The 11,495-nt window shown below is 44.0% G+C and overlaps 1 protein-coding gene across 12 annotated transcripts in view; it reads right to left on the reverse strand.

The window, feature by feature from the left end:
- LOC149308073 (protein SCAI) overlaps positions 1-11,495 on the reverse strand; it is a 55,496-nt gene that overhangs the window by 42,594 nt on the left and 1,407 nt on the right. For all 12 annotated transcript variants that reach the window (XR_016282118.1, XR_016282116.1, XR_016282115.1 and 9 more), the window contains exon 2: positions 10,562-10,606. Coding sequence is in view for 8 of the 12 variants with exons in the window: in XM_089535029.1 (XP_089391155.1) it covers positions 10,562-10,606 (45 nt within the window). In the remaining 4 variants the exon portion in view is untranslated. The remainder of the gene's footprint in view (positions 1-10,561; positions 10,607-11,495) is intronic.

Genomic DNA, 11,495 nt, shown 5'->3' on the forward strand with positions numbered 1-11,495 from the left:
GTAAAAGGTGCAGACATGTGAGGATTTTGAAAGATGCAACTTGTCATGCAGGTGCAAGGAAAGCTATAGCCAACAATGTTCACTTTTCTACATAACTGTTAAAAACATCAGTGTTCCATCTTTTTTGGCAGAGCGTCTTGTTGCTCTTTCTTGCTGGCTCTTATACATAATATATAAATAATATACTTAAAAATTAAAAGTTTAAGGGCAACAATTGCTGCAACACATCTTTAACTGGAGTACAATGTGATTTTTCAGTTTGTCTTAGTTGTACCCAACCTGGTATTGCTGGATTCCAACTCCCATCAGCCATAGCGTGCACAGTGAATGGATGAGTGGAATTGTATGCCATGCCATCCAGAAGGCCCTGGGTTGGGGAAGGTTGATTCACATGATTCACCATCTCCTTCCTAGGGAGCTTTCTTCCTCACCTCATGTGCTGCTGCCTCTGGCAATTAATCCTGTATTTGTCCAATCTCGACCCTCAGGGCTCAGTCTTTCACTGCAGTTCACGACCTCTTGTCCAATCCACACACAAGTGTCAAAGGTTACTGACATCACCATAGGAGCCCTGACATTGACTTAAACAAAAGATGCCTGTTCAAGTTACTGGCTGATCAGCTTCACATCCATTTAAACAGGTAGCTGAAAGAACTTTAACTACCCATACTGTGAAACATCTTCATAAGGCAAGGATTACATTTCAATTTAAGCCACTAAACTGTTAGGGTACAAAGGGACACAGAAGTGCAGGGAAGGAAAGTGCAATACTGTTGCCATCACATAAAATGGAATTTGAGAGGAAACAGGGACATCTCCTCTGCATCCTTGGTCACCTAGCATGCTGGATTGTACTGCCAGGTTTTCACACCTTTAAGTATTTTCCTTAAAAAACTGTACTTCTATAAAATTTAGAATTTTACAAAGCCTGCTGATCTCCTCCCTTGTGCATGGGATCATTTCAATTATGTAAGCATCAGCACTTCAAATGTGAACACTGGAAACAGACGAAGGAAACAAACAAGACCCTCTAACATGCTAGTGGGGCTTGTGATAGAGGGACTAAAAACCAAATGTTGACATCCATTCATAGCCTCAGCTCTAACATCTTTAGAGATGTGGCCCTGACACCAGGCAACTGGGTTCTAGAATTCTTGTCAGCATCATGGCTGAACACCGGCAGCTGTCCAGTGGCATAAAGAACTGTTATTTTCTGTTTATTAGATCCTGCTAGATAGTTTGTTTTCAGTCTGGCAGTTCAAGGATACAGAGGCAGTTGGGAACAGATTGAGGGCATAAGCATCCTTCTCTTTGGTTCTGCCCTGTATATACCCAGCGATTTATCTTCCAGTGGCTTTGCATGGGGAGAGGGTGCACCACAGTCCAGGGGGCCCAAAGTGTTATCCAACCCAGAGGATCCATAGTGTTTGCTATGGGATGATCTTGATAGAGTTGTTTAGGGGTCCTGTTCTACCACCTGTTGGGAAGAGATGCTGGAACCCATCAGCTAAAGGACTGTGATGTTTTCCTCTGCTGTAGACCATTTGCAGCATCCATTTACCACCAATAAAGCTTAACTTATAGCAGTTATGTGTGTCGGTTTTTGGTATCAGCTGGAATTGCATCCAACTCAGGACACTACAAAGACAACATGTCTTCCCAACATCAAGTTGAGGTTCTTTCCTTCTCCTCCTCTCCTGCCTGCATCTGCTTTTTGTCACATATTGCCTGATATCCTGAAGATCTTGAAAGGTTGCACATCTCTATGTATCCTTTTGGTAGTCCCAAAAACATTATCAACCTAGTACAGATTTTCATTTTTTAAAATAACCATCATTTGCTACCTTTGTTTTATTTCTGTCTTGTCAGCCTTCTAAGCCTTTTTTTATACAAATGCTTAACATATTTCCACATAGCTTAGATTTACCCCAATTTGACAGATCCCCCCCCCCCCTCTTGTTAGCTACTGTTAATGTTCTGGATCCTGCCTGAAGATCAGAAATGGAAGTTTAAAAAAACAAATCAAAATCTGGAAATGTTATTCTCAGAAACCAGTGGCTTCTCCCATGGGCATCTGATGGCCACTCCTATTCTGGGAGTCATAGTCCTCAAAAATAATATTTCGAAAACGGCTAAAGATATGAAATGCCCAATGTGTTTTACTGATATGTCTCTGCCTGAAGAAGTACACCAACTGAGCAGGGCTGTAAAAGAGTATCCCCTGGTATAGGAAACCTCTTCAGCTGTTAAGACAATCCATGCTGGGCTGCCTGTATGTTACAAAGCAGGGGAAGCCAGCCAGCTCCATTTTCTGCACATCAGGTGGCAAGTTGCCAAGTTTGGTCGTGGCAGCGCCAAGCCCTACCCCCTTACCTCCAGCAGTCAGGAAATGCATTCCTAGAACAGCCAAGTTCCTGAAGAGCATCTGAGCGCCAAGACAATTTCTTGCGTATTCAGAAGAGAGCCCACTGAAGGGAGGCCTTTGGGAGGAAAAAACTCATTCAAAGCTAGACACATAATGAAAGCCATCTCCCAACATTGTACTGTACCCGGTCAACTCACAACAGCTAAGGGACTGAGTGGGGTTCTATGTGCATTGGGACAGAGAAGGGGAATGAAATCAATACAGCTGTGGATTCAAAGCAAGTCAGAATGTGGGAAAAACTTAAGTTTCAAAATCCAGACAGCCCTCTCCCTCAGACTAGCTTCCCCGCGCTCAGAGTGAGAAGGTTGCAGGGAACATGAGATGGACAGCGCAACTGCATTCATATCTTGCTGGGTGGACTTTCCATAGATAACTCAGTATGAACAGAATGCTGGACCAGATAGACCTTTGGTCTTATTCAGCATGGCTCTTCTTACCAAGTATTATGCTCTAATGACATTGTAAACTCTGTAAGGAAAGGCAAGACAAATGCAAATTTAAATATCTGGTACAGAATTTGACTCAATTCTACATTACAAAAAAGAAGTCACTAATTGGCAAGGTTTATACAGGAAGACTGCATACATATTTCTATCCAACTCAAACAGAAGGAGTGACAGAATTTAATTTAGGGGTCACCCTTTTGACCTACAGGCAAATATTCTGGTTGCTATTTGGATATCCACACACTTTTTAGCACTCGTATATGTTGCAAAACAATACACCTGGAGTAGTCAGTCAGATACTCCCTACATGTTTCAAACCACTGCCATAATCATTAATCTCCTCTGCTGGCTGGGACTTTTACGAAGTGTAGCTCAAAACAGTCAGCTGAACAGAATCTATATTTTAAACAAAAAAGAAGGCTGGAAGTGACTGGACATCCACTTCTGATTTTACTTTAAGGGCATTTGATAGATACCTACAGCTTTGCAGTGCAAAATGGACCAATGGAAAAAACTAATTTTACGATCAACAAATTGTCAGAAGGGCATGAAGGGGCTCTAAAGGAGAATGAAGCTCACAAAAAATGGCCTTGAAGGGCCATGTGCAGTCTGCAAGCCAGTTTGGCAACCTTGGATGTACATGAACATAAACATGGTTTTCAAATAAATTATGGCTCTTCTGTTTGTGGCGAGCGTGCCAGCATGGTGTAGTGGTTTAAGCATTGAGACTATGACTCTGGAGATCCAGGGTCAATTCCCCACTCGACCATGGAAACTCACCTTTGGAAAGTCACACACTGTCAGCCCCAGAAAAACCTGTGATAGATTTGACTTAGGGTCACCATAGGTTGGAAACAACTTGAAAGCACACAGCAAGAATAACAATGTTTGGGATGGAGGACCAATACAAGTTTGATGTTTGCCAGATTTACACCAACATAGATTGTATGGCCTGATAAAAGGTACCCTCTTTTAAACCGCCCCCCCCAAATTCATACTGAGTTTTCATATGCGAAGAAAGTGTATCTCAAAACAACAAGTGCAAACCACTGTCTCCACTCCCTTTCTGTGGGCTTTCTGTCTGATCACTCACAGAATGCTAGACTTTTGGACCCAATCCAGTGAGGCTGTTCTTATTTACCATGCAGACACATCCTGAAATGGCATCATAGATCACCAAGACTTTTCTGGTGTCTTTTACTTCCACCATCACAGGTAACAAGACGTCCAAGACCTGTCTCCCTGTTAGTACACCATCTTCCTACTCAATATCCTCAAGGAAGCCAGAAATGATAAGCTTCTTCTAGCAAAAGCTCTGATCTCTGCTGACAGGCATAAATTGCTAGCTATATGAGGTTTTGGCAGCATATTTTAGAAGTGCCAACCTCTGCATGACCCACTCTGCTGTTTTTCTACACATGGAGTTGCTTCCAGTGTGTGCAAATGAACATGCTAAAGAAGAAAGAGCTGATCACAAGCTCAGGAAACTGGTCTTCAGAAGCAAAAAGGATATCAAAGTGAGTGACCCTGGGCAAGTCGTACTCTCTCAGGCTTAGAGGAAGGCAATGGCAAACCTCTCAACAAATCATGTCAAGAAAACCATAGGAAAGGATTGTCTTAAACTGGAACTGACTTGAAGGCATAGAACAACTATAACAAGAATTGCCAGTAACAGTTGCAGTCCAAACCTCTGGTGGGCTACAGTAGTCTATCTCCATCTTAAAGGCATCCCAATACAGCAAACACTGTGGTGATTTGGAAGGGTTGGGATTGTGCAATAAACACATTCTGTCCCATCTCATCCTTGTTCACAGGGAAAGACCTTTCCCTCCTCACATTTTTTGTAAGCTGCTTTAGCCATGGCTTATGGAGGGATGTAGAGAGGAAGGCCACATACTAGATGGACGGACTCCATTAAAGAGGTCACAGGTATGAATCTGCAGGAACTAAGAAGAGCTGCAGAGGACAGAGAGTCTTGGAGATGTCTCATACACAGGATCAGCATGGATCAAGATCAATTTGAGGGTGGTTAACAACAAAAAAATCCTAACAGCCCAAATCACAGCTCACAAATCCATTGAAACCTATGTCTTAGTTAGGTTCAATGCGGCAATGCTCAGTTATCAGTTCTTAAATGAAAGTATCCAGACAGGGAGGTTGAAAATAACACTAAAGACTTATATTATGTAACACGTATGTTAAACATGCAGCCTTACAGTATAACTTAATACCTCAATTAAAGCAAAGTAACACTTCACCCGGAACCCCTTCCGCACTGTCAGTTCTCATCAAACCAAGCTACAGTACAGCATTTATTATTACAATCCATAGTCCCCTCTATACAAACAAACAACAAACAAAAAATGTGTAATATCAGATAGGATACAACCTAACAATAACATTGGCAATAAAAACCTTTGAGATGCTCTGGCCAATTTTAGGTGCTCCCTTCTCTTTCATCTTTATAAAAGATAGGAACTTGGCAACCAAGAGGGACCAAAGTCCCTATACAGCTCTTACCAATTCCTCCATTCCTGTCTGGCCTTACCTCATCTGATCTTCTCAAGATTTCATTCATTCCTATCTGCCCCTGGCCCTGTTGTTGTTGTGTGCCTTCATGTCGTTTCTGACTTATGGCAACCTTAAGGCAAACGTATTTACTTTACTGAATATATATCCTGCCTTTTGCCCCAAAATGGGACCCTATCAAGTTATCATTGCAAGGTTCCCCCTTCCCTTCCTTTGTGGCTGAAAGTGTGTGACTTCCCCAAGATCACCCAGTAGTTTTTCATGGCTGAGCAGGGATTTGAACCATGGTCTTCAGAACTGTGGTCCAACACTCAGTCCTCTACACATCAGTGGTTCCCAAACTTTCGTCTTCCAGGTGTTTTGGACTTCAACTCCCAGAAGCCCCAGACAGGTTGGCCAGCTGTCAGGAATTCTGGGAGCTGAAGTCCAAAATCTCTAAAGGAGCAAAGTTTAGGAATCACTGCTCTACATCATGCTAGCTCCCTGCCCCTGCCTCATCCCTATTTATTCCTGGTCCTACTTCTATTTCTAGCTGGCCCTGACAGTTTCAACAGACAAGCTTCTAGTTTAATAGCTCTCCCTTCACAGTATCCCAAAGGTTGCGATAGGCTGGTTAGGCTCAGGCTTGCTTAGCAATTCTCTTTACAGTCTATAAGTCCCATCGACCTCAACCATCATTGCTGGTGTCACTAGCTGGATCATTGTTCAGGTGCTTCAGCATACTCTCATTGCAGATTTTAGTTTACTATAAGATTTTTTTAAGTTCAGGTTGCTGAAACAATGCTTTTTTCCCCTTGTTTGCTGCCAAGCACAGAAACTATCCCTTGTGGTCCTGGCAGAGCTGGCAGAAGGAGCTGGAACGAAACATCAGAGTAACTTGATATTTTCAGTTCAAATGCCATTTAGTTTGCAACAACATACCCAAGGCACGAGAGAGAGAAATAGGGCATAAAGGAGGGAGAATAATCTCCCTTCAAAAACACGCCATCACCCAGTTTCTCTTGCCTCTCTACTCTGCCCTGCAGGCAGGTGAAATCCAAAGAATTCGCAGCCGTTTGTGGTCAAAGCTATGAAGAAGTTGCGTGTGTTACACAACCAGGTTCACTCCAGGTCATCTGATGCACTCCAGTTCCAGAGCAGCTGTGGCTCTGTCTATGCCATGGCTAGCAGCTCCGAGTATCTCTGTCATAGTTTCCCTCTACTGCAGTCAGCAGTAAAGAAAACTGGCAAGAGGAGATCAACAACCAGAAGCCCCAGAGACAACTGCAAGCTCCTTCAGTATCTCCAGTTGTCCACTCCCAGCTTTCCTATCACATTTACCAAGCTAGAGGCAAGCAACGCATGTGGAAGTATTGCTGCCCAAGGCTTTGGCATTCGATTAACAGCAAATCTTAGGGCTCTCATGCCCTAAGAAACTAAAATTTCCAGGACTCTCTAGTACTGAGCCAGAGCAGTTAAAGCGGTCTCAAACTGGATTATTTTGGCAGTGTGTTCTGCACCCATCTCATGGCAAGAAGAGAGAGAGAGCTAACCTGGATTTTCACAGGAAGTTGAGACTTCAGTGTTAACTGGGCTTGGACTGGAAACATGAGATTCTAATGTCTACTCAGCAGGATAAGGAATTAATTTCACATTTTGTTTAAGATGGAAATGTAATGGAAGAAAATGTCATAAGTAAGTAGATTAAAACTAAATCCCAATGGGTATTGTAAGAGCCACAATTATAATACCTTAACACGGAATCATGTGTTGTGTGGCTTCAAGTCGTTTCTGATTTATGGTGTCCCTGAGGTGAACCTAAGGGGAAGAAAGGGTTTTCTTGACAAGATTTGTTCAGGTGGAGGTCGGCCTTTGCCATCCTCTGAGGCTGAGAGAATGGGACTTGCCCATAGTCACCCAGTGGGTTTCCATGGCCAAGCAGGGGTTTAAACCCTGTTCTCCAGAATCCTATACCACATTATGCCTATCTATTAAACAAAATAATCAAAGCTTTTCTCTAGGGTTAAGAGCATCCCATGCGACAAGGATCCAGAGACTAGCAAGTCATCATAGCGGCAAGGATCCTAAAGGTCCTGTTCTAAACATTATCCTCCATAGACTTCATATCAGTAATCTCCCACTTTTGTTTTATGCCTTCCAACTACCTGAGCAACGAAGTCCATTGCCTACCAAATATGAATATCCATGCCTCTGCTAAACAACCAATATGGACATTAACCGTCCATCTTATGGAGAAAGAAACCTTTGGTTATAAAAAGTTCTAGAAACTTACTAAACCGAATCCCCCTTTTTAAAGACTGAAAAGTCTGTTCCAGTTTGTTCTATGGGACTTTCTGCTGAAGGAGTGTGCTAAGGATCACAGCCTTGGCCCTCCAATAAATGTTCTCGTTTAATCTTTGCACATGCCATGGGAGCACCAAAACAAAACTCCCAATTCTGGGAGAAAGACTGCATATAAATCAAATAAATAATAAAATATGACTCTCTCAACATGAGAAAGCTAGATCAAAAGGTGTGACTGTCTCACCTAGTACTGTGTACTCAGACTGGAAGCAAGCCTCTACAATCTCAAGTGGAGATCTTTCCCAACAACCAGGGTCTATTCCAGGGGTGGAAATCATGTACCCCTCCAGATGTTATTAGACATCTCCCAGCTGTTACATTAGAAGCCAACACCTTTGGGAGCCTCAATTCACTTTGTACCAACACATTATAGGAACCAGTCAGGAAATACAAATTTCAAAATGGGAAGCTTGATTTCCAGGTATTGCGCACAGCAGGATTCAGGTATGTTTAAGTTGATCCATTCTCCTTGCCACTGCAACATAAACAGTGATGGCCTGTCAGCTTTTCCTTGGCCTAAAAGACATCACTATGTTCCTTGGAGAAAAACTAGGGAATAAATGAGATACAACATATCATCTTATTAAAGTTCAAGGTTGTCAGGCTTGAGATCCAACCCAGTGCAAGCTTTTTATTGGACTAAGCTGGGAAACCAGGTTTCAAATCCATGGTGAGCCAGGAATACCCCTTGGGTGACCTTGGGCAAATCACAATTTCTCAGCAGAAAGGAAGGCAAGGGCAAACCTCCTCTGAAAAAATCATGCTAAGAAAACCGTATAATAGGGTCACCATTAGTTGGAGTCACCTTAAAAGTACATAACAACAACTGTCAGATTTGGGTAAGAATTATGAGCACCTCAAGCCCCAGAGAAACCCCATTAGTCCCAGCAGCAATGAACTCTGAGGAAACTGGCTGTGGGGATGGGGGAGAGAGTAGGGATTGTGAGAAATACGCTGGAAATCCCAGTTTTGTCCTGGGGAGCCTTCCACCCCACCCCACCCCCTCAAAACTGCCTTCCCATAAAACCTGCTGCAAACCAGCATGTAGGAGAAATTTTCAGGGCCGTGGGACAAAACCAGAACACAGGTCTGTCTGCCTTCTGTTACAGAAGTCACCAGGATGCCCTCCAATAAATTTACACAATTTGGAGAGATGTAGTCTCTGAGCTACACATGGCTCAGGTTAAAACCAAATCTACAAGGAGTAACCAGAAAGCTAGAGAAGGCACTCAAGCTTAGCCACTGGGGCACCAGCACATTGTCCTCCTGACAGCCCCTACCTAAGAGGCAATCATCTTAACAATTTTGCCCAAAGGGAAAATTTGCCCAGACCAACATTCTGACATTGTTGGGGAAATGCCAGCAAAATTACACAGCAAAGAGGAGAAAAGGAGGAACAAAACTGAGCCACTTGTAGAATTCATCAAGCCACTGAACAAACATGGGCACAGGATGGGGGGAATCTATACGACAGATCTCCCTAAAAACAAATCCTTCAGAAAGCACTTTGCTCTATGCATTTGCTGCATTCCCCTTCTTCCTCTAGCAGCCAAATTGGTTTTTCTCTCTCTCTCACCCCCAAACACAAATCCTTCACAGCTCCCTTGCCTTCTCTACCTCTGTGGGCACCCATAAAAATATCAAATGGCAGGAGGGGAGGGGAAAACACATACACATACCAGACCTGCTTCTTAAAGCTCCTCAGAGATAACACAGCACTCAAGAATGCAAGACAAGGTCTCCCCGACAAGCAGCAGACGTGGGAGGGGGAGGAAGAGAAAATGCCGGCTTCCTGTGTAGCAAGCTTAAACCTTTTCATAGGGTGCAGTGTCAACAGGCTGCACAACCACATCTACTGCCAATTGCATCCCTTCTCCATGCTACATTACATGCGCTACTTGCAAGCCCTTTCAGTTTTCCCCAATTCAACCCAGTCATGAATGTAAGGACAGGTCTGTGAGCACGCAGCAAGCTGAACACTGCTGAGGTAGTTCATACAAGAAGGAAGGGTCTGTTCACAGCAGAAGAAGCTGATGTCATTTCAGCAACTGGGGTGGAAAGTATAATCCTCACTATACACACCAGCCTTAGATAAGAGAGGCTCTAGTCTAGGACAGATTCCTACCCCAAGGCTACTGTTTGTATGTTTTAAAGAACTGGAAGAGCAGTGGCTGTTGTTGGGAAACAGACAGACCTGTGGAATAAAGCCCACCGCTACATAAAAAGGGAGCAATTCCTCTGCTGAAAAATTAAACCCTAGACTGAGAAATGGGAAGCCAACAGGAAGTGCAGCTGATACAACCGCAGTGAACATTTCCAGATGAAGCATCTACAGTTCAACAGAGAGATGCAGAAATGTGCATACAAAGCATGACACAACATACTATTTCAAACTGGAAGGAGGGGAGGGATGCTATTGTAAGACCCAAAATGGTGCAATGTTTCTCCTTGGGAGTACTCTTTGAGGACAGGGGTGGACTGCATCACCTTTCTATAGTAAGCGATGGGGAAAAAATCCTCTCTGCAGCTACAACCTCACTTAGAGCCAACAGCTGGAAAATGCCAGCTCCTGCTTCTCCAGGGCAACAGGAAAACAACAGGACCTATCACCATCATTTCTATTATTTGTTTTAAAGCAGGGCCACATGTCATTTCTGCCCACCCCTGGAAGGAAATCGCAATGTACACAAGCAGCTGGAAGAGCAATGGGGAAAGAGGAAGACTGGGGTGAGGCGGAGAGGGGGAGGTCTATGCAGGCTACTGAACGCCTGACCACTAAGGGGGCTACTGAAGAAGAGAGAGACGCCTGTCCTCTTACCTGCTCCTCCGCCTGCGAGGGGGCTTCTCCGCCAGAGCTGTGGTTCTGGAGAGGAGGCGGAGAAAGAGAAAAGGCAATGATGGAGGGTTGCGGGGACAAGCAAGGACAGCCACCCACTCCACCCAAGACAAGCACATCACCCCCAAGACCTTCCACAGTTACAATTCACATAACCCCCCTCTGCGTCTGACACAACACTAGGCACCCTAAAGCAAGTGTCACCCAAGAAGGGTCAAGCAAAGGCTTCCAGAGCTTAATGCTCTAATTCGAATCAGACATTGCCTCTATTTGGGGTGTCTTTTGCATGCATACACCAGCAAGGATCACCTATGCACATCCACATTCCCAGGGGTTTAATTCCCCCTTATGTCCTTGCATCAGGCTCCATATTGACACCTGCCCTATTTTGCAGCCACTCTGTCCTAGCTTGCTCCTCAAATCCTACCCTCGCTTGAAAAATTCACACTCGTTGCTCACCCTTTTACCTGTTCACAGGATACCTGTGTCTCTCTCACACTAGTGCACCTATGCTGGCTCTTCAAATCATCAACCTTTCACACCAGGACTAATGGCATTAACCCCCCCAAAAAACCTCCACAACTCAAACTCACTGAATGCCAAAACCACCTCTACTGCCTTCAGGATGAATTCGTATTGCATCAAACCCATATCCTTACCGCTCATATGCAACCTGGCTCCACCCCAAGCTTTCCATTTCCCCCTCCCTGTTCACAGGATGCCTCCACAGCTAGTACATCCGAAATTCATCCTACACATCATTCACATCCCAAATTCATCGTACACCTTGCATGGATTCTAGCTATCCTACATATGCTTCCAACCAGCGATTCTTCAACCACTAAGTCCTCACCCCAAAACCTCTCACAGTGATTATCCGAACTCCCACTTTCTCAATCCCTCCACATCCCAATTT

This window comes from Sceloporus occidentalis, unplaced genomic scaffold, assembly GCF_023333645.1.
Source record: "Sceloporus occidentalis isolate IW3139 unplaced genomic scaffold, rSceOcc1.0.p SCAF_8, whole genome shotgun sequence".
Taxonomy (NCBI): Eukaryota; Metazoa; Chordata; class Lepidosauria; order Squamata; family Phrynosomatidae; genus Sceloporus; species Sceloporus occidentalis.